Genomic DNA, 27,686 nt, shown 5'->3' on the forward strand with positions numbered 1-27,686 from the left:
CATCGGCGAGGACAGCTCGGCGAATTGGAGTAATTAATTAATTGTATTTGATATTTTGAATTCGGGTTTAAATTCTTGGAGGGATATCAAGTCAAATTTTAAAATTGATCTGGTGCGTAACGATTTCTGTGTATGATCTTACACGACGCGGGTATCAAGGAGGCGGGTGCCCTCCCGAATCGCGCATGTCCATGCGTACATGAATCCTTCTTCGTTTCCATTGGTAGTTTGGAAACCAACGGAGCTAACGCACCTTAAGAAGCCTGACGTATACCAGTTGTTCTGCACGATCTGGGATTTAACTTGAACGTCGTCAGGTGACATGCTGTGGTCAAGAGGGCCTGCCTTATCCGACTCGCGCACGCCCAAACCTAGGGAATACGCTCTTCACTGTGAATGCTTTTGACTGTGCATTTGACTGTTGACCATGTAGGAATACTATTAATAGCGTTCTGCGTCTCTGCGACGGTATGCTTCCTCGGATTGACGCACATCGCCGATGAATGGTCATGGAAGACACGTGTCAAGGTGGGGATCGAACCCTCCTTACACGTGACAGATTTAAAGCAGCTCGTTCGCGAAACCGCTTTAGTCTTACGAAACTTTTACGATGCCGCAAAAGCACTCAGCAATCTACAATTCGAGCCAGTCCTAGCCTTAAATGTTAGGTCAATCACCTAGGCAGGTTGAAGCATGTATATATATGTGTATACAGGTTGATTCATTCCAATAGATATTCAAGTCATGTTCGAAGAAGGCGGTTTCTACACATAACATGCACAAAGAAACCACAATACCATTATTTGTATTCTTCAAAATCTCATGCACATGAAAATCACGAATACATGTACATGTGCTAAGGCCTATAAAACAGGTTCTGTGTGTGTTCACAAGTCAACCTACATTATAGTAGTCTTGCTAGGCCTGGTCAACTGATCGTGAAGCAAAGCTTCTGGCTCTCCACGAAAGACGTTTGGAAGACTTAGTGGACTTGGAGTGTGGATGTTTCGCAGAGAAGAATAGTTGGCGTTGTTTTCCGCTGTACCAGAGCTGCTAAATGATGGAGCCGGGAGTCGTACATTCGGGGGATACCAATCCAGCGCCCTCCGATGGAGGCATGGTCGATACGGCTTATATTGTCCACCCCGTCGGTATCTTGAAAATGGTGGAGTTGGTAAGTGATTTTTGGACAACGATTTTTATGAACGCTGTGTCACATAGGAGGTAAAGCGAAAGATGACACTACAGTTATCCTTTCGTGCATTTGGCATGCTCAATTTTTTAAAGGGTTGGGTGTGTAGAAGTGAATTTAGTCCCTCCGTTTTAAGTGTCTCGCCTATTTTTTATTGATTGTGGTTGGCCTTAGACTATCGGCACGTTGTTAGATCGAACATCTGCAACTGGGTCTTCAGCAGTGGGCATGGGGGAAGCAGGGGAAGGATAGGGTACATTTACTCTTATGTAATTGTGATCATTGATGATGTTCTTTGTATAATGTAATGATTTCTTTCCTGTTCGTTTATGCAATCATAACAATGATATTTTGGATATTTACAACCTACTTCTATCAAAATATGTGCTAGGAATGACCTAGCCTTTGATAGGCCTGTCGAATACAGCAGTATGCATCTGCACATTCTCCGGCCGGGCTAGGACGTACTGATCACGATCGAACTCCCAGGTTACAATAGAGCCCCCCCCCCCTTGTGTATAAGCGTCTCACTCTGTCATTTGCTCCAAATAAATTTCCTGAGAATGACCTATATCCTTTGTCCAAACATAAACAATTTTAGGTAGTCTTATTCATGCGGGCTTATTCTTGCATGAATGATAGTGAGTTTTATGGACCCAACAAACCGTGAAAGAATGCTATGTTTTCAAAGACATGTTAGCATACAAGAGATTACTTCTTTCTTCGAGGGGCTTGCAAACTAAAAAGAGTTGATAAGTGGACAATCAATCAAAGAATTTGTCTTGAAGTGCTGAACCAGCCCCATCTTCTTTTTGCCGAGCTCCCCTCCCCTCCCCTCCCCTCCCCCTCCCCTTTCCTCCTTTCCATTCCATTCATTTCCTTGTCCTTACCTTTCCATTCCCAACGGTGTTTTCTAATCTTTATACAGAGCTCTGGCATGCCTGGATCAAGCCTAGACTTTACACACGTCACTTAAAAGATAAAGAATAACTTCCTTTTTAGTTATTTCACTTGGTAGTGTTTTCGTTTGCGCTGCAACCGACTGCTAAGGGGAGCAGTTCTTCTTTTCGCAAGCATTATGGCTTACCTGTGACACTCCTATACCCAGTTTATGCTCGTCGTACTTTGTGACACACAGTATAACTTTACATTTTCAGCTCCTTGGCTTGATAGCGTTTGCGTGTGCTGCCACGCCCATCCAAGGTGGAGCAGTGAGCTTCTTCCTGTTCGCAAGCATTACGGCTTGGCTCTGTACACTAATCCTTTTCCTGCTGGTGCTCTTCAGAGTTCCTGCTAAGGCTGGCACTTTCCCATGGGCACTAATGGTAAGATATTTCAAAGTAAAGTGTTCTTCATATCGTTCTGGCCAAGGTACTGACTTGAACTCAGCAGTGGTGTCACCCAACTCTAGATTATCCTTAGTGTAGGCTTTCATGGTGTCAACTAAAGCCAGTCAACTATGACATCGGCTGTCCAGGGCTGTGTAACATTTCTATTTGTGATCACACTATTACAGTTTAGTGACAAGAGGTCAGCCAAGTATCTTTGGCCAAATCTATCTGAAAAATGATATGGCGGCTGGTTAAAAACCAAATGGAGGGGCGCATCCACAAGCTGCAGACCCAAATCACCAGTTGCATTGGATGGAAAATCGCTCTAAAAGAAACACGATACGAAGATTCTCGATTCGTTCCATGTATATTTAGCTTGCAGAGCCAATTCTGTGAAGCGAAGTCAGTTCTAGAGTATGTAATTTGAGACGAAAGAAGAACTGGATTGGAAGAACTCTTGACTCTGTGATTGGCGCATTTATAATGAACATACAGACGAGGCAGAATACAGTGCTTCTGATTGGGTAATAATGACCGAACGCGTTAATTTTTAAAAACTTCTGTCACTGATATGCAAATCTTCTCTTTTTTCAGGAATTCATCTATGGCATCTTTGTCGTGTTTTTCTATTTTCTGGCATCATGTATCCTGGCGGGCCTTGCTCATAACTGGAGCGTCTTTGGAGTCTCGGGGCGGCTAATAGCGGCGGTGGTGAGTATATCGAAAGAAAATTACAAGCTTCTCTGGGAGTACTCGTATCCTGACGATTAAAACCAGAGCGACTTCTATACGTTATAGGTCTGTAGTTTTATGTACTGTTGTACATGTAAGTTGCTGGGTGGCAGATCCATCGCTCTGATTCGGGTATCGTCGCACGCCTGTGGTTGCGCCTTCATTCCTGGCTTGGGACTTCAGTAATGGCCGCCTGTGATGACAAACACAGAAACGTCTGTCTGCTTGGAGGCTGAATATATACCAAACCAATTCAAAACATGTGGTTCAGATGTGGCCAATGTATGTTCATGTTTGCCTTGTGGCTTCTGATGATTCAATCCATAACCACAAGGTGACATGCATGACTAAATGAAAAAAGTATCTGAAAAAAATTCCTTTTCTGTTTTTTTAGGTCTTCGGATTTTTCTGCGTTATCTGCTACGCGATCGGGATCTACTTCAGCTTCCTTGAATGGCGTACAAATTCACCAAGTCCAACTACAGTCGTCACATAAACATTGCCAGAAGAGCTCAGACTCCAGGACCAATGCACATGAATGAACACTATCGAGGAAAGACAGCAAGGAACATTGTGATTTGGGCCTGGTTCCCCAACATTTCTTGAAAATGCAAGATCACGGTATCCAATCGAAGACAATTTTATTCTTACGCGATTTTGCTCATGCATAACTGATCGTGGTGATTACTTTTGCAGTTGTTTAGGCAGGCAGCAGGGGTAACAGCGTATTATGTCATCACCCGCCACCCCTTCCATTTGCCAGATTAACTGCAAATACGACAACCAAACTTAGTTATGCATGAGCGATATCGCGTAGGAATAAAGTAATCAAAAGTGCCGTATGTTTTTTAAGAATGCACTGAGCTAATCGTTTGCATGAACGGACGTTTAAAATACCAAAATGCAGAGAAAATATGTTGAGACATAAAGAGTGTTGGATACTGTCTTGTCTTTAACAAGCAAAATGGCATTTATTGAATCCATTTTTGCTCTGGCTACACACTCCCGAAACAATTTTCAGTTGTTACTCTTTCGTATGCTTTATAAGCTGATAGTTAGTTCGCCTAAAGTGATTGTAGTGATAGTGCCATAAACTCTCGCGGATGGGACAGTTATTTGCCTCCTTTGTGGCAGAGATTTCAGTTGTTCCTCCAAAATCCGGGGTCTCCCTGATCTGAGGAGCTCTTGTATACAATAGATTGCAATGTTAAGAGAATATTTTTTGCTTTTTATTAGTATATTAGAATGGAATACATATTTTCAGTGTATTACTTTTAGTCCGCCATCATAATATATTCAGACGCCTATTGTATTTGATTATCATTTCAGTGTACTGGTTTATGCAATATCATCATCGTTATCATCATCATCAAACTGAGTGACCGAGTCCAACATGCCACTTGGCTTCGTTTTATAGTGTTTTTCAGACAGATCTTGCCAAAGGTACTTGGTTGACCTCTTGTCACATATTAGCATGATCACAAATAGTAATCTGACACAGACCGGGGCAGCTGGTGTCATAGTTGACCGGTGTAACATCTGTGGTTGTTTCCCATGTGTCAGTGTTTCCAAACAATAGGCAGCTAGAGAGACCATGACTTTTCAATAGGGGGAAACACAGAAAAACTTGTCAATCTATCTTTTAGCGTTCCCAAACAATGAGGGGAAACACTCAAAAATAGAAACACTCAAAAACATTACACCGGGGCAGCTGGTGTCATAGTTGACCGGCTTAAATTGACACTGTGAAAGACCATTGGTTAGGCCTACCCTAAGGGTAATCTAGTGTTGTACAGCACCACTGTCGTTTGGTAGATGTGATATGGTCACATTCCTGAGTTTAACTGAGTACCTTTGGCCAGAACGACAATATACACGACACACAAAGTTAACCATCTATTGAAAGATTATGGAAATAAGATACCATTCCATATGAAATCATATACGTGTTTTGCATATTACATACATTTTGAAATATCTCAATAAAGATGTTTTTCTACACTTGCCTTGGCCTTTGTCATTTCATTATTTTGATGCAAACATACCAAACGTAAGGAAATGATTGATATAGAAATTTCAGATTACCAAATTGCATATGAACTACATTAAAATGCTACCGTGTGTACAGCTCCATGTACACGCATGACCCGGTTTTGAATGTATGTGTCATCGGTTGTATGATATACGCTGATTAGAATTCACCATCTGCCTATTCTGGGATGTCTGAATGTGGTTGTTACAGTTACATGACATAAGTACTCGAACTGAGCCTTCAGCTAGAAGTACGTTTAACATCACTGGCGGACTCAAAAGGATAAAACCCACAATATTGTACTCCCCTGTTGATGCATTATCAGCATGAAATGGCAGCTCTATCTGTACTAAGGTTACCAGGTCAGTATTGCATAAAGGTATCAAATTTGATAGTTTGGGGTTCGGCTGAAGGAAGGGTTGTGATTATTATTAGAGAAGGGCGGTTGGGGTTAAGGATAGGGCTGGTATAGGGTCCATTTGTGACAAAGGCTACCTCCGTCCGATTTGTAAACACTTCATTTGATGATACCCGCATGGATGCGGAGAGTGGGAGAATACTTGTATGAGGATGAGTAGAGTCTTCTCAAGCGTTTTACGTGCATTATTTGGTGTTGAGGGGAACCTTATATGAACTCCATACTAAACATCAACAACCACTTGTAGGTTCTAGAACACCACGTAACTCGGTATAAAACTAAGTATTTGAAGATCCCCTCACTTATTTCTATGCAAGCATACATCAGAAAGATAGGAATTCCGTCCAAGTCTATCTTGGTTCTTGGTTTAATCCGACTTGGATATGGGGAAGAATGCCCGGTAAATGCTATATCACAACATTAATCAATTGGATATGCTAGCGGAAACGAAAGCCTTGGACGGCTCTTAACAGTTTAGTCGTTGACACTGCTATTTTTCGTGGGTCTTCTTTGATTTAAAGGCTTGACAATCTTACAACCCCAAGCTTTTGTTGATCTGCTAACTGTTGATCGTACCTAAGAGCACTTTGAGTTGTGTCAGTATGGTCTAGGCCTGACAAACGATCGGCACTTCATTCGATACCAAATGACCTGACGTAACAGGGACAGGTAGGCCTACTTAAAGTATACTTTGTGTATCGGGTGTCATGTCTAGAGTAAGTGTTAGGTGGACACGGTTTAGCAAGGATAGGCCAAGGGATAGACAGGGCGTTGACTGTGGAATCCTTGAACATGCAAAGCCGTGGATGATCATATTTATTAGGACTATTTTGAGGTAGGTTAGTAATTTCAGTAATCTTTAATGGTGCATTTCATGGTTATGTTGTTCTAGCTAGTTTTCAAACTTGGTTGCTAGAACTGGAAAGGGCTGATCCCTTCTGCTCCAATTTTGCAATGACCTATTGAAATATATCGCAGAACACCACAATAAAATTGTCGACCATGATCCTCAATAAGAGGCAGAGATGGTATTTGGTTCCTCAAGTTCAAAATTCTGAAAATTTTCAAAGCCAAATTTTGTGGGGGCTGATGGTGTTTCTTCATTTTGAGCAGAAAAAAACAAGTGAAAAGATGTTTTGGACTTCGAATTTTTTTTTATCTTTCAGGGTTGAATTTTTTCTTAAGTTCAAAATTCTGAAATATTTTCAAAGACAACATTTTTGGGGGCTGATGATGTTTCTTCATTTTGAGCAGAAAAAAAACAAGTGAAAAACCTTTTGGACTTAGAAATTTTTTCATCTTTCAGAGTTGAATTTGTTCATAATAGTTAGTCTATGTCGCTGCATTTGAATTACTCGATAAGCAAGAACCATAGAGCACTGGGTAATAGTATTTCATGTTCGGGTGCATTTCTTGGCAACTCAAGTGAACAATGTCGCTGCTATGACTTTCTTCAGAAACCACAAAAAAGCGATGAAACTACTCCCGGTTATCATTGCAATTCTCTGTGGAGATTAACGTTTTTAAGTTCAGAGATTAACGTATACGTCCATAGGTACTCTTGTATATCTGGAACACATCTAAAACAAAGTCTTTTGAAAATATGGAAGCTCGCATTAAGGGCCTATTCAGTATATTGGATCGGTAAGTATGGCATATTATAGTATCCAGGACTTGGACGGCGGGCACCCACGCGAGTAAACATCGAACATTCTATAAAGAAGGCGTATTGTCTTTTTTATTGTATCTGTGTTGGTCTTTCATTCGGATCGTCCAAGCAAACAGTTGATCGATTCAAAATAACTACCCTTCAGGTGTGTCGCCGCCAGGCCTGAATGTACTGCGTGTTCCAAAAAAGTTTCATTGGCAAGTGAGTTAGATGTAACACTGATGTAACCCCTGTCAATGTTTCCAAAAGTTCAGTGTTAACCGAACGTTCAATGCCATTTTACTAAAACATCTCGTATTTTTGTATTTTGCAGATCGTTAAAGTTCCCGTTGCTACTTCTCCATCCTAACGAAGAAGTCTGACGTTCAAAATGAGGGAGAAGGGGAAGAAGTCGAAATCTAAGAAATCTGATCACCTCTTGATGAAGTCATCACCGACAGCAAAATGTCCACCTGAAGAAAGCGAGTTCAAACCAGAAGAGTTTATATGTTTTTATGACGAGGAATGTGATAAGCTTTTAACTGAGTTGAACGCGATACCACCCGAAGATGAGGATTTCGTGATTGTTACTCGTCCGCCGCGGGTGCATGGGGTGCATGACTCGCCCCACACGGCCTCATCACGCGGGGCAGGGTCGTTCAGATCTAGAGGAGGGTCGAATAGGGAGCTGGCACAGGCTGTCCGTGAGAATATCCAGATCGGTCTGCAGACGCCGAAAAGAAGCCCTGCGTTCGCACGATTGCAACGACTTACAGCAGCTCCCGCAGGTAGTGAGAGTGATCCTGATTATGACAATATCGAAGATGGCGAGGAGGAGACTCAAACGGAAAAAAGCTTTGACGGCTCGTATTCAGTTATAAAGCGAAAGCCAAAGAAGCAAGACACGCCGCCGAAATCGCAGATGAAACTACCCGGCGTCGACAAGCATACGTACAGCGCTGTGGCGAAGACGGACAGTGCAGGAAAACCCGAACCAGTCCCACCGAAGAATGCTGAGGCAAACAGCTTGAGACATGAATGGCCAAATACTTCGCGAGAGGGAAGTGATAATGGGCGTTTTCAAAATGGCGTCGAACCTGATTATCAGGACCTTAATATCAATTCGGCTAATGCTGACGTGAAAAAGCACACCTATGCGAATGTGAATGTGTCCTCTGAATTGACAGGGGATATGCTGCACCACGATGATTCAGGCATAAGTCCAGGCGGTGTAACAATACGGTCGGATAACAGAAGTATCTCATGGAGCAACATTCGGCTTCACACGTCGGCTGAGGCGTACAGGAGGACAGGCTTGAATCAATCATTGTCCAAGATCACCCGGAATCAGATGGCAGACGCCATGACAGCTCCGATCGAAATTGACGAAATGGATGCCCTTCTTGAACGGAACGAAAAACACGTGTCAACGTTAAAGCAAATGCTTCGAGCGGGAAAGATGAAAGAGTTCCGGAAGGCTTTGTTTCGGGCCGTTAAGAATAACCTCAGAAATACTGTTAGCCACATGGTATCTAGTCTCAAAGATGAAGGTCTTGACCTCTGTGATGATAGGTTTCGTGAACCGAGGTTTTCCGCAACCGTTCTTCACGCCGCCATCTTGTACAAGCGCGACAGAATTGCAATCGATCTGATGACCGCGTTTCCAAAGCTTGTCATTTTGGAATACACTTCGAAAGATTTCAATAACCAGACATGTTTTCATTTGGCAACAGCAAATGGGAATACGTCGATTCTCAGAAACATGATCCATCTGATCGAAAGCCCGCAAGAACGGGCCAATATTCTGAACACGGTCGCAGACGGCACTTACTTTGTCAAAAAGAAACCAGAGGCCGCCACGTGTCTCTCTGCGGCTGCGTGGACGGGACAATTTGATTTGATTGACATTCTTGTCAAAGAGGGCGCTGAGTTAGACCTGCAAGGACCCGAGGGTAATACACTTCTCCACTTTATCGTGCATATGTCCGTAAAACAAGCAGATCCTAGCGTGTACCAAGGGTTGGTGGAGTACGTCTACTATATCTCGGCCGGCTGGTGGAGCCTCAGTAAACGTGCCGGAATCCTTTCACCCGCATCAGACGCAGAGGCGGAAGAGATGAAGGTTGAGGCGTTCAGGTACCTTTTGCGTTTGAAGAACTCGTCAGGGCTCAGTCCCGTTGCCATGGCCGCCAAACTATGTTCCCCACTTGCGCCGTTTCTCCTCTCCTTCGAACCAGTCAACAAGCTTCCCCAGACGAAATTTGGTGCCGTTTCCTGGTCAACCTATGACGTCACGGATGTTGTGAGCTACCACCCTGGGGTCAAGGTCGGGAGGTACGATCCACAATCTGTACTACACATCATGGCTCACACTGGTCACATCGGCAATGACTCATCTGACTTGACGGTAACAGAACCCATTCGAACTGTTATTGCAATGAAGTGGTCAGTCTACAGATTCGTGTATTTGCTATGGTCTCTCGCTCACATTGCACATATGTTAGGGCTAACATTCGCTGCGGTACATCTACACGAAAACAGCATGAAAGCAACTAATCCTTCAGCAGCAACATCTATCGGTAATGACACTGTTACCAATTCTTCATCGAACACTAATGAGGTGCGGAATATACCAATGGAGTCATTTGTGCTTCTTCTGTTTCTTCCGATCTTATATATCATATTCGAATTCATAGACATTATATACACGCTGTATGTCTCATTTGATCATTTGCACACGAACAAGTCTTTGTTGGCGGGGAGGTTTCCTAACCTCTTTGTCTACGCCTGGGACCAGCGTACGATCACCGGGAATGGACCATATAGATTCATTGCTTTCTCTCACGCGGTTGCCGTAATCTCTTGGTTTGGTCTGGCTTGCACTGATCACCAGGACAAACAAATCGCGTTGTCTCTGTCTCTAATCTTTGGGTGGACATTTGTTGTTTTCTTCACAAGAGTGTTAGAGGACATTGGGCGCGTCTCCATCATGATTCAAAAGATGTTCTTCAATGATTTCGCCTTTTTCTTTGGAATTTTCACAATATTTTTGGTCGCGTTTAGCGCTGGCTTTTTCGTTGTGCTCCCGCCAGGCCACACCTTTTCCTCAACCATTGAATCAATGATCAGCGTGATGATCAACACGGGAGCAGTGGTGGACACAGATTTGCCAGGGTACCACATCTACGCGACAGTCGTGGTGTCAGTCTACGGAGCTTTCACCACAATCCTCCTCATCAATCTACTCATAGCCGCAATGAATACATCTTACGAAATCGTGAAGAACTCGAAAAAGCACATTGGTATTAGCCAACGCTTGTCGATTTTGTTGATGTTGGAACGCCGCTTCTTCTGGTTTACGTGGCTTTGTAACAGGTCACAGAATCTGGTATGGTTTGCTGAAGGATCAAAAATGAGGTTGAAACTTGGAATATATTCAAACCCGAAACGGATTCTGATTGATGTCACGGAAGATTTGGAGCTGGAACGCCGGAAAACTGCTGAGACTAACCATTAGTTCCGCTGTGACAATAATTAGTGCTGCTGTGTCTATCATAAGTGCTGCTGTGACAATTATTAGTCATGAGTGTCACGGTGGCTGTCATTAGTGCGCTGTGACTCACCATAAGTGCCACTGTGGCTATAATTAGTGCCACATCGAATTTGATAAAGTACAAATATGAAAGAAAGTACGCCAAATTAGTCTCTGATAGGTCTTGCGACCCATATGATAGGTAATGAGTAGAATTAATGCTATTGCAAAGAAATCGGTGAAGTGCCTTTTTGTGAAACATGTGTCGGTAACATATAAACTACGTACATGTATAGCCTTCTTCAGTTGTTACATGTATGGTGTAATGAATTCAATAAAGATGGTCACGGCCAATAAACTAGGGCATTTTCCCTTGGCCTCATTGTGATTTTTGCCTGGAAATTCATAGTTTTACTGATGATGAAGATGAAAGTTGAAGGAAACCCTCACCCGGCCCATTTTCGGAAAGTTGTTGCCGAGAGCCATGTAATCCACTTTCATCGCCCTAATATAACCCGTACCCTCGCCAGCTCCTGGAGAAACAATTAGTTCCCAACTTGCCCAAGAATCACGTGGGAGTAACATGAAGCTGACATGACTTACGCCACAATGATTTGTTATCACCCCGTAAAATAATCAGAAGCTATACTGTTGTTGTATGCTATGCGTGTGCCTTCTTATATAGAATCATGTCATTTAACATGTTTTCAACATAAAAAAATCCGATAACGGTCGCGTCGAGGAATATGTTCAGTGGCCATTCAAATCGAACCGGGAAGTGGTAAAAAATTATATTATGACAATACAGTAAATATCACTTTCGAAGGATCAATCAATAACTAAACGTCACTATCCATGCGTGACTCGTGACCAACACTGAAAAATCGTCTGCTTTTATCGAAAACGCAGACGATGAATCAATCATGTTCATAGACCATAACAATGTCGTAATTGCAATACGCAGAAATCGTTGGCGAAGGCAAATATCAAATGGGGATTACCCAACGGTAGGAGGACGCAATCCTATTGGCTAATCCGGTTAAAGCGTTGCCATTATTTGCTATGTTTTCATTTGATCAGGGAGTTAGGACAAGCGATGCCAACCAGGACACTGCATTCATTTCACGATTCGGAAAATTGGTGAGGATGATTTTGTATCATTACTTGGTATTGTTTTTAAAATTTTACTCCAATAGCTTCTTCATGCAAATCATCTTTTTTAACATCGTTGCTAGATTTTCCTGGCCATTTAATGTTACTAACGTGAACGAGCTTTGCACCAAAGGCTCTGCAGTCGATAATTCATCAACAAAGTTTCATAGCTTAGATGAGAGGGTTATTTTACTTCCCTCGTAACAATCATTTTATAGATTTTGATTAATTTTTACTTTTTTACAGCAACAGCAACAGGTGTATTTTATTGCACTGTTGATAAAAGTATGTCCGTGTCAAAAACAAGTATCCTGTCACGACCAATATTTTTTTACAGGAACTCGACATTTCCTAGGCGTTATGAAAACTTTGAAAGGATTAGGCGTTTTGTGGGTTCTTCTGGCATGCAGTTTTGCGCAAGGTAGGTAACCAGAGTCGGTAACGTGATGACGTCAGGTCACATGTTTTACGCCAGACCCACGTCCTCGTCACCTTCCCGACACGTTCCCGTCAATGAAGCTTTGCGAAAACACATTGCTGCAACGAACTCTCCGGAACGTGGCGGGCAGGAACATTTGTAGTGAACGAGTGGGAAATCGTCAGGTACTGACAGCGATGCTGACCGATAGGCGTCGTTTTTTTCCGGGAAGCTATCGGGAACGTGACGGGGACCCATCGAACACCAGCGAATCACCGTGTCCACATTAATCGAGCAGTTATGATATATTTGGCTGTGACGTCATTAACACGCATCACTTGGTCAGTGAGCATTTTTGAAAGAGGTATGAGGACGAAAATAACTAGGCCCTGGTAGTTTGCACTATAACGAATATCAAAGGGACATGACCGAATTCGGCAGGTATGAATGATGTCAACCAGGAAGATAACTCGGCTGCCGTGCAGTGGCTTTATGCGTCTGTTCTATGAAAGGGCTGGATGAAAAGATATTGAAAGAAAATGAACACAGGCCAGCACGTAGTTATGAGATCAATGCCGGGCTTCCCCATGTCATGAGATAGGCTATGCCTCTCACGATCAGGCCCCGCTTGCATGACATTCAAAATAAAAAGCGATTCTTTGTGCTTGAAGGCACAGCAAAATATCCGTTTTCAGAGCTGACATCAAGGATAATATTGATTATCATGATGCATGTCCATCAGTCGTTCTTCTCAAAACTTTTAAAAGTGACTTTTGTTTTCAATAACATTATACCGTACACACTCCTAGAAATGAAGAATTTTGAGCTTTTGAAAAAGCATTTCCAAATAATTGTTCATAAATCAGAGTGAAAGGTAGAATCCTCCGTATCGTTTCTTCGGAGCCTGGCTTCTCTTAGGCGTTTCCGCTGAAAACGCCCACTGATGGAAAAAGAACCAACATCAATAAAAATGCTCCTTCCCTTTTTCCTCCCTCCCCTCTCCCATGCAATACTCTCTTTCATGCCTGTGGTCTCGGAGGTTACCGAGCCAGACACCATCACTCGGGTGTAGTCTCACCTCAGAAATCCCACTCATGCGGTTTTGTGTATGGAACCTTTGTACAGTTTTGCGCAACCACAAAAAATTCTCTTCAGAAGCTTATCGAATTTGTAAAAACTATAACATGGTGACACGCAAAAGGCCATAGAATGATAAATCGTTAAGAAGTATATTCTGGGGGCAAAAGAAGAGTAAGTGCTTGAAAGACTTCTTGCATTGACATTCACCCTTCTTTCGGTATTGAAAAGACCTTACCCAATGTGCTTCGTTATATCAGAGTCTTCTTTCAGTCTCCTCCGACCTGGAGGTTTCTGCTTCCAACCCCAAACCCATCCTCGGAACCAGCGTGCTGCTTAGCTGCCGCATTTTCAAACCGAATGGCTACCCGGTGGAATGGAAGCTAACCAACCCCGAAGTAGGAACTGTAACTATCGCCGCTACTCACATGATGACTAACTGCTCAAACAACGGCTGGCATATATCTGATAGGATACACTATCGTTGGGAGTCATGTAAAAAGTCTGTGAAAGATGCTCCATTTCAAGACTTTAATATCACAATTATCAAGACGCGACGAAGGGATACAGGACATTGGTTTTGTGACGAGATGAACGCACCCTATCGCAAATCTGTTTATATAGAAGTTGCCGGTAAGTATTCCAGGACCCTAGCTGGAGAGGGAATTCACATTCTCTGAAAACCTGACGACATTTCGGAGGATGGCTGATGATGAAATCTTCGACAAAATTAAAAATGGTTTTGTACACAAGCTATAACAACAAATAAAGTAATATCTGTTGATAAATCCGTTTTTTTTCTTTTCCAACCGCATTCAAATACGGCAAGGTATCGATACCAATGAAAATTGAGTAGATCTTTGCAATGTTTATATCTTTCCAGTGCAATGTATATATATGAACTTGTAAGGTAAGGCGGGCCAATTATAGCCATGGTACAATTACAGTCTATGTGTGCATTGATTGTAAGACCAGCTTTTTAAACACTGTAAGGGCTAAATGTACCACTTGACAATATATTCAAAATCTTACAGTTCCTCCTGGTCCGCCAACCGTCATAGGTTTCGGCACTGTTGCCATGGGCTTAAAACACACGCTGACATGCAATGCGACACAGCCTGGCCTGTCCGCCGCCATCACCTACCAGTGGTTCAAAGAAGGAAATGTTGATGTGTTTGAAGGAGCAGCATTGACGTTCCCAAATACATCGAAGGCGGACACTGGGACATACAAGTGTTATGCTACCAATATCTACGGCAGCACTGAATTATCGGGCAGATTAGAAGTTAATGGTGAGTACCCCATTCTCCATCCTCGAATACCAAGGTCATTAGTATGCTCCTCTCCTCGAGACATCACACAAGCTCGGTAAGTGCTCAGGATGGGTGCCCTTTGCATGCTGCAACAAAAGGATATTAGACGACTGAGAGAGGCTTGATCGGTGCCGCGATGTTTGAAATCAAGGCAGTTATCACACTTGAGAGTATGGACTAGATCTCACTAGTTCAATCAGCAACCACAGAGAATACCAAATACTTTGTTGGAAAGATCTCTGCTTCTGATGCTGTAGTCGTTGATCCTAATCAACGCGATTTAAAAGTGCAAGATGAAATTCGTTTGACAGTGGCGATAAAACTAACCAATCAAAATTTTCCACAGCTCTGTCTGACCGTCACGATTACCACGGAGTGACAGTGATTATGGTAATAATCTTTTGCCACAGCAAAACGGAATGGAGTCTTGGCAATGGTCCTATAGTCCGCCAAGGAGAGTGGTTCAAACCATTCACTTCTGACATTTAGCACAGCCTTGATGGACCCTTTATCTGTTTTAGGTCAAGTGGCCAGCGTGAAGCTGTCAGTTTCCTCGACAAGTCTAATTGAGGGAAGAAAGGTTAACATGACTTGTACGGCAGTTGGTGGGAATCCCATACCCATGTTGACCATCTCCATCTCCGGGAACCAATGGGTGAACGAGACAGGCCAGACCCGAGAGCTGTCTATGGAAACTGTCGTAAAGCGAGATGACAAAGAAGCGGTATGCTCTGCTAATGTTACAGGTATTGCTTCCGTAGTAACAGACCAGGTATCACTTGACGTAAAGTGTAAGTATATCCAAGAAATACTGCTCATTACAGTAGGCTTAGGGGTAGCATCTGTTTAACACTTTGATTAGAATTGGTTAATTATATTTCCTCAAAAACCTTTTGAAGCGAAATACTGTCAACTGTTTCCGGCATTTAGGCTCCTCGCTGCTTGTATCAGCGCCGGTATGCGATCATGACCACAAATGGCCTAGATGTCGAAGTACAGTGGAACCCCAGTAACACGACCACTCACGGGACCGAGGTTGAATGGTCGCGTACTTTCATTCCTGCAAAATGGAGTTCTTATCTTACCGCTTTTCAGATCCGCCAGATGTAATAATATCGACAAATCCTTCGACAAGAATTGTCACTGAAAACATGGGAGACGTCCATCTGAGATGCGAATCCCGCGGTGGGAACCCAAGCAAGCCACATAATGGCACCATAGCCTGGTACTACGGAGGGAAAGAACTTGTTAAAAAGACTGCTTCAAAATTGCCTTATCGCCTCAGTCGGCCGAATCGGACACAAGCTGGAGACTACAGATGTCTTGTATCGAATTATGGAGAGATGTTCGCGTGGAACTCCATCCAGCTGGACATCATCTGTGAGTAATCTCACTATGACCAGTTAGACCAAAGCCTGATCAGCATTACGATGTTGTAACGTATCCAGATGGCCAGAGAAGTCAGCCCCTTTTCATCTAGGACACAGGGCTACATACCAGAGCCAGTGGTCCTCGGTCAGCCCCTTTTCATCTAGGACACAGGGCTACATGTCAGAGCCAGTGGTCCTCGGTCACTGCATAGTCGGCCCTGTTTTGTTCTGCTACAGAGGGGATGTGCAAGGAACACAGCCCCAAATTTCGCTACTATACATATCTAAAAACACATCCACTTACTCTTCCAAAGTTGCTACTTTATGTACATGTACGTTACACGCAGTAATTGAATTCTCAGTTCTGTTGTCCCAGTTTACCCCAGAAAGAATTCAAGGGCATTCTCTCAACGACAATGGCCAGCCAAATAACATTCCTTCATGTGAATCAAGTCAAACGATATATGCTTATAGATATGTCTACATGTACATGGTGCTTTACGTTGTCAACAAATTAGTGGCTCAGAGAGTATGGATGTTTCCTGATATAGATTCTATCTCTGCATGTAGGGCTGTACGATGACAGAACCTTGTTCTAACGTTATTGTCAAATTGTTTGTTTTAGATTCGGCAGAGTGGGACAATAGTTTCCCTGACCGCAGAACAGCAACAGCAGGCGTATCCAAGATGGTGACATTCACTCTCCACATCTTAGCAAATCCTAAACCAAGCAAAGTAGCATGGCTTAGAGAAACTCCTGGAATGATATACGACCCGACACAATCGACGCCAAGCCTAGGCTATTCCTACCAAACGCAGGTTGTGAACGAGAGGACGTATACACTAAACTTTTGGAGAGTTTCATCCTCCGACTACGGACATTATCGGGCCTACGTCACAAATGATGCAGGGACCACCTCCTTCGTCTTCACGTTGCTTCCGCCGGGTAGGTTTTACTCGCCGTTACAAACTTGGAGTGCACATAACAACATGAAATTCTGTTCAGAGGCTGATTTTGCATGGACAGAGATGTAGTCCATATTACCCCGAATAAGTCCAATCCTCACCTTTATATCCGGCAGTCTCTATAGCGCTGGCTCGAAGCCTTGTGAGTCAAGATGTTGTTGTTGGACTGATCTCGACTTTGATTTTACAACATCAGTTGTCAATCATTTTAGTATCATAGCCGCTGTAAATGAACTGTACATTTTTTTCTGATATATTCAATTGCGGAAATAATAAGTCTTGAGAAGCCGTTTATACCAGAAAGCAGAAATCTGACAGAGGTTCATCTTCCTCCTTTTTGTTATAAAGGACCGCCCTACCCTCCATGTTGCCTGAAGATGACGTCATCAACTTCAGTGTCGGTAACCTTGACCTTTAGAGTAAACTACACACGAGATTCGTCGCAACTCTTCGAGATTAGCTACAGGAATCTTGATTCCAAATCAAGTCCTTGGGAGAAATTTCACAATATTTCTGATGCCGGTTCCTCAGCTACGATCACGAAAAAGATTTCGAATTTAAAGCCAAAAACACAGTACGAGTTGAGGGTGAGAGCTTTTAGTCATCTTGGCCTCAGTGGATACAGTGGTAGTGCTCTAGCAATGACGAGGGGTAAGTGTTAACTTATTTGGCCGTCCTACCTCCAGATAGAAAATACATGGTCAGTCCATGTACTCCTGTAACCGTTCGCTGGAATTGTGAACAATTACCCCGGAAACCCATTGGCACAAGCTTGCATTTGCCTTTTCAATCCCGTTTACAGAAGTAACTGGACAGATTCTTTTGGGAATACATTTACCTTGCAGTTCAAACAAGACTATCGGGCACCTCGTGTCTTATCATGTGGCACAACCATTTCTTTTATACCCACCACTTCCCATTTCTTTCAGAGTCACCGTCCCCACGCCCAAAGGTACAGGCGCGAAAAGTGGGACATGTGGCGGTAATCAGCTGGGACTCATGGAAAGGAAGTCATGTCGAAGTGGTCTCCTGCACCGCGAAGGGCCTGTGTAAGACATACAGTGGGACAAACCTCACAACTATTGGCATACCCGTCGAGGAAAGCATCTATAATCAAACGTTTGTCGTACGATACTACGATGGGGATGATCTGGCTTTCACTTCGAAAGCAGTCTCAGTGCAGAAGGGTACGTAACGCTAAATGTAGAACATTCTTTCTCTAGTTCCAGAACCGACCACGGGCTTTGAGTTTCCCTTTCATAACATTGATGTTGTGTTGACTATTGATGTTGTGTTGACTATTGATGTTGTGTTGACTATTGATGTTGTGTTGACTATTGATGTTGTGTTGACTATTGATGTTGTGTTGACTATTGATGTTGTGTTGACTATTGATGTTGTGTTGACTATTGATGTTGTGTTGACTGTTGAGATACATTTAAAAAAGTCTTTCTCCAGTTCCAGAACCGACCACGGCCTCTGAATTTCCTAATTACGGTTATGGCATCTCGGGATTCGCAGGTGGATGCGTATTGGTTACCTTCATCGCCCTGATTATCTGGAAGGTCCGTGCCATTAGGCAGTCAAATGCCTCAACGGACCCTGGTAAGATTTGCTAACCCGGGTACCTAACCTACACTTTACCAACAACTGACATTTTGGGTTAAATTTGTTGGTCGTAATGCCTGTTAAAGTGAGAGTTCATTCTTTCAAGAAGAGAGCCTTTCAGGATATACTGTAACATGTTTCGGCTCAATTACATATTTCTGGCAATACCCACCAGACTATGCAGACCTTCAGAATTATTCAAACTAGGATAGAAATTATTATCTTTGTCATGAAAATCTTACTTATCACACATTTTTCTGAATGCTCTGTAAATTCAATGCGCCCTAGAATGTACTATCCTCGATTAATTTGTTCAGTTATCAATCTGTTATTTTGACTATCTTCCAGAGTTCGTTGATGAATTTGATTCAGACCCTTATACTTGTTTAAGAGATGGGTCGGTGAATGACTCGATTCATACTATCACAGGGGCAGGGAGAGAGCCAGGTCAGTGACTCATTTTGAATTTCATTACGTTTATCTGCTGTTGACGGTTTAAGCTTATCAATCTCTGTTTCGTGATGGTCGATGTTATCTTCGATATGTTAACCAAAATATTCCTTTTTTTTCTTAACAACTTTTCAGGGCTTGTTTTTCGAAACTCCGCATATGATTACGAGGATCCAAGTACACAAAATGGTATGTTACAGTTGTAACAATTGTTACGGTAGGGAGTTGTAACAGTTACAGTTGCATACTAGCAGTGATTTAACTGTATTTGGAAGCATATACCAAGTATACAATATGTGGCTAGACCTGGATGGCAAAGCCCAAACAGAAGCTATGATGGAGGCCATGTTCGACCTAGCTCTGTCATGTTAAAATAAACTCTTTCCGCAATATCCGCCATCGCTCATTCCCTGCGGCAATCTCTACCCTGGCAAACGCGGAATCAGTCAAGTTCATACCAAACCTCCCACGCCCCCCACGCCCCCATTTTGGTAGAGAGAGGGGTCCTTTCTTCATGAAATGAACTACCAACATAATTTGCTTTTGCCAAAAAGAGACCACTTCTTCTCATAAACATTTTCAGGGAACGCAAGTAGGATGAATGACTATGAACCACCCGACGAAATATATGTCAATCTTACTCCAATAGAACAAAAAATCCGACTCCAGCAGAATCTCGCCGGGGCTTCTCAGCGACAGAATACAAATGGTAAGAAGTCCGATCGTCGATCTTCATACCCAATGATAATTGTTCTGGGTTTTCTCAGTTGACTTTAAAAAAAGCCTTTGTATTACCATGGCTTGTTTGAATTTGGGTTGTTGATGTAATAGCCGGTAGCTACGTTAAACGTTTTACGGGAGTTGCATTGACTTGCATCAGGAGGACAAGCTATTATACATTCTTTGGTGATAAACCTCCGACACAGATACTATCATGAAAACTTTAGTACCAGTTAGGCCAACGTCATGACCTGTGCATATCATCTGTCATATTCAGACTACCTTTTTGTAGCTTACGAGAGTCCAACTGGGGTAAGACCGAATGAAGTACCATGGACCACCTACCAATCGCTTAAAGGGGACAGGCAAGACGGGAGGACTCCCAAAGCGACAGAGGATGATGTCTATGTAGACTGCGACCCTGTCGCCGATACATATGTCTACCGGCCATGACAGGCGGTCTCAGTTACGTGGCACCATTGACTGCTCTTCGATATCGAAAATACACTGTCTATACGCAGTTTGATGAACCACCCCACCCCCAGCATAGTTCTGTACGTCATAGTAATCAATTGGGACAAGGGCAATCGAAACAATACACACCACAAACGTTTTTTTAAAGACATCATCAGTCTTAACCACATACCATTGGCACAAATGCGGGGAGGGGATATCATTTGTAGTAAGCGAAATGCCGTGAAACTCAAGGAAGTCACCACTAGGAGCGCTAAGTAGATCTCAATACACGTGACTCTAGGTCCGTGTCGCCACGTAACTTGCAGACCGGCTTGCAGATTGATATAGTCTAGAAACTGTTCCCGCCTTTGATAGCAGGGGCGCCACCTATATGCTACAGCCTGCGTATACCAAGTTGAAATTGGGAACATTTTTCCTATCTACTTATTACTGATTCTCAATATTGCGATCATTTACGTACACTCATGGTCAAAAGTTTATGGACACCAGTTTTTGCACATTTTCTCAAAAACGGCTAATCCTATTGAACCCAAATTTTCACCAATGGTGGAGAATCTTCTTGGCTATCGAATGACGTGATAGTTGATATCAGGACCAATATTGCATAACAAAGTTATTACATAATTTTGAGAGGCATCTTTTTTTTACTTTTTTGTTAATCAATTTTTCAAAACCAAATTTACCCTACATTATATCTTGCACATTGCTAAGACTTTCTGTGAAAAAAATTTGGATAATTGTACATCCTTCGTATATTGTACAAACTTATAGTTCCTCTTCTGTTAGTAGGTGGTTTCAAAGTCAATTTAGGAAAGGCAGATTTCTCATACTCTCGTTCTGTAGCAGATATGTCAGTATATATATATTCAAGTTAAATAATTTGCTTAACAAGTGCTCTTTATCAAGTAATAACAATAAACACGTGTTGATGCTTCACCTATTTGATATTTATTACATGTAGTACATGTACAACATATTATAACCCGAGAGCTTTTGTTGGTTTTCACTTCACGCAATCAGAACAACAACAAACTTTTGGGTGAGTAGGACTTTCTCGTTTTCATATAATTTTATGGGATGGACCAATTCCTTCTATTAACAGACGTAGACATTGATAATTGCTCTGAGTTTTTAGTAAAATGTATGCCATGACACTGCAGACCAATTTTTGAAACCGCCAATTGGCACAAAAACTTGGTTTAAACTTCACGTGGGTTTTGTTGCGTGCAATGTTTCATTACACTCGCCTTACAAACCCCAAACGCTTCTCCAGGTCACACTGGGATATTACTGAAATAGCATCTCTGAAACTGCAAGTTCTTTTTGTTACACACTATAATTACGTCAGGACAGGACCACATGCAACTATCTCTCTTAGTGGCCTTCCCCTTTAAGGGCCGTAGTTGCGCACTATCATATAATTTCCCTGCCGGATGCACAAGATGTCATCACGCTTTGTCTGGAGAAATTTACCAAAGATGAGCAGGTCTCCCTTTGTGTTACAGTAGTCGTTGGTGGAGGTCCAGACACACTGGTCCGAGTCCCTGGAATTGTAAACGGGGAATCAGGAAATTGTGGAGTACTTTAAAACAGGTACATTTGGTATGGATCGTGCTGTTACATCAGGTTAGATTAGTGTAACCTCTTTCAAATTGACGAACGACCTTCACAATGCTATTCAAGACTATTCATATTCCACATTTCTTACTTGAATGGGCGGGCTCTCCCAAGGAGGACGCTGTTCTCCTGGTTCGTGGCAGTCCTGTGGCAGTACATGTCGGCCTTCCCGTCCCCATCAAAGTCCATCAAGTGATATCTCGGCATGTAGGCTTTCGTGTTACCACCACAGTACCTACGCGCTGAAGACATTTGCAATACGTGCGATCCTGAAATTTCATATTTTCCCATGAGAAAAATGGTTTTTTTGTTAAAATTACCTACCGAGAGTTGCTTTACAAAACCCCTCCACGCCATTCCCCTTCCCGAATATATATGATAGGAACCGAATGTGTGAAACTCTTAGATTTTAAAAAGTCAATTAAGGCATTATTTTGATCTTCAAATGTTTAGAAAGTTTTGAATAGGCGTCTTAAATGTAACGTTTTATGGGCAAAATACGGCGTGAACGTTCTTTCTAACATGATATCATACCTGATCGAGAAAATGCTGTTTTAAAAGACGGACAATTAGAGGTGCATTTATACGTCTTGGTAATCCAAAGATTACCGTAATCATCATGGCAATATATGTCGGCCGACCCGTCACCATTACTATCTGCCACGTAAAGAATCGAGGTGAGATGTGTACACCATCCAAGAGCGATGTACTGCCTCGGCACGATACCCCTTTGCGGCAACCCTCCTTTCGCCAACCATTTGTAGCCAGTGCGATTGTCGTGGCATAGAAGGTCTCCCTTGCCATCGCCGTCAAAGTCGGCCACATGGAATTCAGCTCTATGATGGGTGCACCAGGCACTGAACGATTGCTCGATTGTAGGATTGGAGTAAGAATTCCCACTGCCCTTGTCCCTAAAAAAGAAAATGTTGATATTGAAAAATATAGAATACCTTAAATCACGTCTCGCTTTTGCCTTTGCGATTTAGGTTCACAGCTATGGAACAAGATATTGAAGCTGTCAAAATAACATGTAAATGTTTAGTTTGAGGTGTTTTACAATAGATATTGATGCCACACTGTCGGTAATGGTTGTCTCACGAAACACTACACCAGTGGAGCTGTCATTTCCCCAAAACCTCGGCGAGGCGAGATGCGGTGGTGCCACAAGAGACCTCTTCCGATTCTAGCCTCGTCCCAAGTCATTGCGCCTCCGCAAATCCCTGACCCAAGGTTGGATTGTAGCTACGTTGACCGGAGCGTTCGATCACCCAAATATCACGAGGTCTCGCAGGGAGGCGCGTGGTTTCACCAGGCTGGTACGATTCATCACGCTGTTCCTTGTCACGGTTCGATTTAACGAGCATGGTAAGCTGGTTACGTACGATCATGTAGGATTCACAGTGTGACTTTTCACACTCTGTCATGACATGCCACTCGGTCCGAGCTATATTGAATTCACGTCCACACTTGTCATGTTTTACTTGTCACGAGTTGACTGACTTAGGCTTGAAAACACGACGTAAGGGTGAAAAGTGACATCGTGAATCGTATGTCGCCCGCTCTTTGGAAATGACTTGTTCATTCTTCATGTCACACATGAAAAGTGAACAGTGACACGTTACATGTGAATACGTGACCTTTATATATAGACCCTGCCTTAGACCATTAACAAATATGCTCGTGGCACATGAATCGTGGCAAGAGACAACGTGAGTCAGATGTGACTCCAGCCTTAGAAGCCACCTTTGCATAAATAACTCGTTCACGCTACTTCAACTTCAGCAGCAGTACTGACCTCAAACGAATATCTTTGGAACCAGTTCTATAACTGTGGCATATCAAATCAGCTACCTTGTCGCCATCAAAATCGGTCACGAACACTTTTTGTCTAGAACCCTTGCACCACCCAGATTCAATCCCTTGCGCCGGATTGCTTCCGCAAGTGAAACCGCCCTTCCTGTCATTCAAAGCGACGTGGATCTGCCCGGATTTCTTGTAACACACCAGGTCGGCAAACCCATCCCCGTCGGCGTCGCCTGCAGGCACCAGGATGACATCTCCGCTCCCCTGGCAAAAGGCGCCGCAGTTTTTGGTCGCTGCGTTCTCTGGTGGGTCTTGGTATCCCCTGCCACCTGGTCAAGTCAGAAAAGACATAATCACCAAGCGTAGTTTCAAATATCAACTAAAAATAGCCTATCAGAAGCTCGATGCAGATACATGATACAATACTCCAAAATATGACATCGTCATTCTTATCAGTGAGGTGTCGCGTCTTGAACAGATTGCTTTGAATGCGACTTAATAATATCGCGCATTGGCCGGTATTGTATTATCGCTTTAATAATTCGCTGTTCTGAATGCGCAAGCATATGTTTCTAAACACATCTACATGTACATTCTGAAACATCTGACATTACGTTTGCAAACCAACGGAGTCCCGGACCATTGCCCATCGACGCATGTGCGTTGAAGGCTTCCCGAGACCCTTCTGTACTGGTCCTTGCATTCAATGTCCACAACGGTCCTAAGTGTGGTGTCAGTAGTCGAAAGAATTCCATTCGGCACCGACAGGGCTGGGCACATTAAGACTGAAAAGAAATGACAAAAATACAAAGTTGTTGGCGTTTAACATGAGAAAGCAATGTTTGTACGATGGTAAAGCAGCCCAGTACATCACGGAGCTCACTGCGAGTGCTCGTGGTATTCGAGTGGTCGATCACCACGATGACTTCTGATGACTTCTCGACAATCAGCAGACGAAGCAATTCCGATAGAATGAGATACACGATGGGCGATGATGGGAACCAGGCGGTGGTTCGGCTTGGTGCTAAGGAGGAGGGAGGAAGGCGGCCACTTCCCGAGTTTCATGGCAATAGTCCGGCAAATGCTCTATCTGCACAGGCAGTTTGGGGTATTTGGGACTGAATGGAGGATTTCGTCACGGAGAGGATAGAAATCACATCGGAACTCTCAAGGGTGTATAGGTTTGTTTACACATAATCCTTATCATTGCTCTAATCCCATATCCATCCCAAGACGAGGCCACTGGCCATTCCTTTTGTCAAGCTTATTTACAGGTAACGATGTTTACTCACACGACAGTATATTCATTTGAGATATCCTTCTTTATGACGCTACTAATATTCCTGTGACCGGGACATCGTGAATGCAAAAAAATACGGTCTTAATCCAAAACATATGAAGACAGGCATGTAAAGAATCTCGCGGCTAAATACGACGCATTATGGAGCAGTAAATGGACATGATGCCCGACCCTGATATACATCTATGCGACTAAAATCCCGTTGACGACAACAATGACGATGGTATGCATTGAATTACCTATACACTGCAACTCAGAGCCGGACCACGTTTCCATCTTTGTACATTTTCTTGTCTTATCGCCGGCCTTGACCGTGAATCCCGTCTTACAGGAATAGGTGACAGATCCGCCTACAGCCACTTCGCTACCGTTGGTGACGCTGCTAATGGCGTTACGAATACTTGGTACGGTACATGTATTGCCTGTAATTAGTAAGTGGTAAACATTCTAAATTGAACTCCTACAGATCGGACAGGTAGGCCTACGCTTAGCCTACCAAACTCTGCTCTATGTATCATTTTTTCATCTTGGGCCCGGCTTGGTTTTTTGCCTCTTATCCAAGCTACATGGCTGCCAAAACAAAAATGGCAACCAAATAAAGCTTGGAAAATGTTAGAGACCTCTAGATCTTTCAGTCTAATCAAAGGATTTGGGATGTGAGTATTGCTTTAACAATGACAAAACATACATCAATTCCGATGACAAAGTGACCTCATCGCGATTGCCGGAGTTCTGGGACATTATTGTAATGGAAAGACACAACACATCATCATGGAAAGAAATTCCGTGGTGTTTAATTTTCAAATGTCCCATATTGGTCTCTTCAGGACAAAGCCACAACTAGAATGGTGGGAGATGTTGACCTTTTAACAAGCAATTCTTACTGTGGCATTGTATGTCTTTTCCTGTCCACACCCTATCAGCGGTGCATCTCCTCACCTCGTCACCGCCAGCATTCAGGAAACCACTGATACAGGTGAACTGCACAACTGTCCCGAACGTGGTCGTAGTTGTGTTTGCCCTCGCGTTAGCTATATTGAGGAAAGGGCAATCGACTTCTGAAATCGGAGGAAAGACTGGTTATCTCTGAAATGATTTGCAGAAATCAGGAAAATATGCCCGACCAAATAACACGTTAGGCCTACCGGCAGCATGCGACGTTATTTTTTCAGTGTTCTGCTTTAAATTAATGGATTCTTTGTCAGGTTGCCAGATACCGAATTGGGGAGGTATTGACGGTCTCACCAAACACGGAGAGGGTGAAGCTGATTTTGATGAGCCCCAACGTACTGAGAACAATAAAAAGAATATCTTTAGCAATATCTCTGGTAGATCGCCCAATATTGTCCTAGTTGAAGCTCAGCTCTCAACTCAATATTTCATTTAACATCTCAGGCTATACTCAAGTGAATACCAAATGGAGTGATGGCGGAGCCCCGTTACGTACTTGTGCAGAACAAGGGTTTCCCACTCCAAGTAAGGTCCGACCTACACTCCCTGGTATCATCCCCCGAGACCTTCTCGAATCCTTCCTTGCATTCGAACGCCACCACTGTACTAATGCTGGTGTCGTTGGAGTAGCGGACAACACCGCGGATGTCTTTCAACGGCGTGCACTTGCGCGCAGAGCCTGGCACTGGAGTTTGGAAGGAAAAAGTAAAAATCGTGCTCAAAAGAAAACATGTTGGCCGGTTATCCAAGAAACACTTTCCGAATATTCTGAAGACCTACGAACAACCGAATACGAAGTAAGAACTATTGTCTAGAAAATGATTTTCGATTGCCACCTTAATGAATAAGCACAGGATTTGATGAAACCGACGGTCTTTATAGATGGTGTGATAAAATCGATCTTATACCTACATGTTTCACCACCAACCTGCACGCTTTCACCAATAAGCGTTGCAAGATCATTCTGTATGGAGGAAAGGGGTCCTCCGCCAATGCCACCTGGACCCTGTACTCCTTTTGGCTGAGGCGGTGGGCCACCCGGTGGTAGCCCTGGCATCCCTCCCTGTAAACAATTAAGATGTTAGTGAAAGTTGAATAACTACGAAGTAAGGGATAATCGTCCAGCGCGTCCACTGTCAAAGCAGCTCGAAAAGCTCACCCAGCGCGTCCACTTGTCAAACCAGCTCGGGTATCTGTCCCCTGCATGTGTCAGAGCATTTCAGGATGTTCTCCCATCTTAAAAGATTCTGGTTACCGATCCGCAAGTGTACACTTCTTTGACAGGTGTGCTGGGAGAACGCGAGAACCTGGGAAATGGTTGTTAACAAATGTTCAGTAAATGTCAGCAGTGCTGGCAGAGTCTTTCAAATATATTGAAAGCTATGGCAAATGAACGATAACCAGCTCGCTTTGACTTTACTCGGCAGGCAGCTTCCCTGATATTCCCTGTACTGTTTCTAGGATGAAAGAGGGCACAGATAAAAATAGATAAAAAGTTAAATAATGTGTAATGTATACGAACTTCATTGCGCTGCAGAAATCCAAAAAGGAGCAAAAGTGGTAAATAGTCCATGATATG

At 43.1% G+C, this 27,686-nt stretch overlaps 4 protein-coding genes and 1 long non-coding RNA gene across 7 annotated transcripts; 3 read left to right on the plus strand and 2 right to left on the minus strand.

Annotated features, from left to right (window-relative positions):
* Window positions 1-846: 846 nt before the first annotated feature.
* Window positions 847-5,254, plus strand: LOC135496206 (MARVEL domain-containing protein 1-like). Its single transcript, XM_064785386.1, has 4 exons — window positions 847-1,174; window positions 2,350-2,517; window positions 3,118-3,234; window positions 3,650-5,254. The coding sequence occupies exons 1-4, from the start codon at window positions 1,058-1,060 to the stop codon at window positions 3,749-3,751; spliced, it is 504 nt and encodes a 167-aa protein (XP_064641456.1). The 5' UTR covers window positions 847-1,057; the 3' UTR covers window positions 3,752-5,254.
* A 261-nt stretch (window positions 5,255-5,515) lies between these two features.
* Window positions 5,516-11,239, plus strand: LOC135496296 (transient receptor potential cation channel subfamily V member 6-like). 2 transcript variants are annotated; one of them, XM_064785550.1, is made up of 2 exons: window positions 5,516-5,649; window positions 7,688-11,239. In XM_064785550.1, the coding sequence occupies exon 2, from the start codon at window positions 7,745-7,747 to the stop codon at window positions 10,868-10,870; it is 3,126 nt and encodes a 1,041-aa protein (XP_064641620.1). In that variant the 5' UTR covers window positions 5,516-5,649; window positions 7,688-7,744; the 3' UTR covers window positions 10,871-11,239. The 2 variants fall into 2 exon arrangements, with proteins under 2 accessions (XP_064641620.1, XP_064641621.1); XM_064785551.1 differs by lacking the exon at window positions 5,516-5,649 and adding an exon at window positions 6,422-6,540.
* A 690-nt stretch (window positions 11,240-11,929) lies between these two features.
* Window positions 11,930-21,372, plus strand: LOC135495788 (uncharacterized). Of its 2 annotated transcripts, none has more exons than XM_064784709.1 (14): window positions 11,930-12,025; window positions 12,375-12,458; window positions 13,806-14,165; window positions 14,567-14,824; window positions 15,367-15,636; window positions 15,941-16,225; window positions 16,841-17,161; window positions 17,530-17,832; window positions 18,111-18,368; window positions 18,640-18,786; window positions 19,138-19,236; window positions 19,375-19,428; window positions 19,823-19,948; window positions 20,252-21,372. In XM_064784709.1, exons 2-14 carry the CDS (start codon window positions 12,398-12,400, stop codon window positions 20,410-20,412), a joined length of 2,703 nt encoding a protein of 900 aa, XP_064640779.1. In that variant the 5' UTR covers window positions 11,930-12,025; window positions 12,375-12,397; the 3' UTR covers window positions 20,413-21,372. The 2 variants fall into 2 exon arrangements, with proteins under 2 accessions (XP_064640779.1, XP_064640780.1); XM_064784710.1 differs by having other exon boundaries at window positions 11,975-12,025; window positions 12,284-12,458.
* A 517-nt stretch (window positions 21,373-21,889) lies between these two features.
* On the minus strand, window positions 21,890-22,677 carry LOC135495789 (uncharacterized). The gene is made up of 3 exons (XR_010448596.1): window positions 22,588-22,677; window positions 22,145-22,322; window positions 21,890-21,980 (listed from the first exon to the last, which is right to left on the minus strand). It is a non-coding gene; the product is annotated as an uncharacterized LOC135495789 (long non-coding RNA).
* A 29-nt stretch (window positions 22,678-22,706) lies between these two features.
* LOC135495323 (sushi, von Willebrand factor type A, EGF and pentraxin domain-containing protein 1-like) lies at window positions 22,707-27,686 on the minus strand. The gene is made up of 9 exons (XM_064783790.1): window positions 27,630-27,686; window positions 27,020-27,170; window positions 26,604-26,792; window positions 26,041-26,214; window positions 25,396-25,578; window positions 24,471-24,641; window positions 23,849-24,185; window positions 22,794-22,964; window positions 22,707-22,710 (listed from the first exon to the last, which is right to left on the minus strand). Exons 1-9 carry the CDS (start codon window positions 27,678-27,680, stop codon window positions 22,707-22,709), a joined length of 1,431 nt encoding a protein of 476 aa, XP_064639860.1. The 5' UTR covers window positions 27,681-27,686.

Source organism: Lineus longissimus, chromosome 11 (genome assembly GCF_910592395.1).
Source record: "Lineus longissimus chromosome 11, tnLinLong1.2, whole genome shotgun sequence".
Taxonomy (NCBI): Eukaryota; Metazoa; Nemertea; class Pilidiophora; order Heteronemertea; family Lineidae; genus Lineus; species Lineus longissimus.

Bases quoted from the DNA above. Each gene is read 5' to 3' on its own strand.
- LOC135495323 (XM_064783790.1), bottom strand. From the start codon at position 27,680: ATGGACTATTTACCACTTTTGCTCCTTTTTGGATTTCTGCAGCGCAAT. The intron at 27,171-27,629 runs GTTCGTATACAT...AATTGTTTACAG, and splicing joins GATTTCTGCAGCGCAATGAA to GGAGGGATGCCAGGGCTACC. The intron at 26,793-27,019 runs GTAGGTATAAGA...TCCAAACTCCAG, and splicing joins GCAGGTTGGTGGTGAAACAT to TGCCAGGCTCTGCGCGCAAG.
- LOC135496206 (XM_064785386.1), top strand. From the start codon at position 1,058: ATGATGGAGCCGGGAGTCGTACATTCGGGGGATACCAATCCAGCGCCC. The intron at 1,175-2,349 runs GTAAGTGATTTT...TTACATTTTCAG, and splicing joins TCTTGAAAATGGTGGAGTTG to CTCCTTGGCTTGATAGCGTT. The intron at 2,518-3,117 runs GTAAGATATTTC...CTCTTTTTTCAG, and splicing joins CTTTCCCATGGGCACTAATG to GAATTCATCTATGGCATCTT.
- LOC135495788 (XM_064784709.1), top strand. From the start codon at position 12,398: ATGAAAACTTTGAAAGGATTAGGCGTTTTGTGGGTTCTTCTGGCATGC. The intron at 12,459-13,805 runs GTAGGTAACCAG...GTCTTCTTTCAG, and splicing joins GGCATGCAGTTTTGCGCAAG to TCTCCTCCGACCTGGAGGTT. The intron at 17,162-17,529 runs GTAGGTTTTACT...TTTGTTATAAAG, and splicing joins CTTCACGTTGCTTCCGCCGG to GACCGCCCTACCCTCCATGT.
- LOC135496296 (XM_064785550.1), top strand. From the start codon at position 7,745: ATGAGGGAGAAGGGGAAGAAGTCGAAATCTAAGAAATCTGATCACCTC.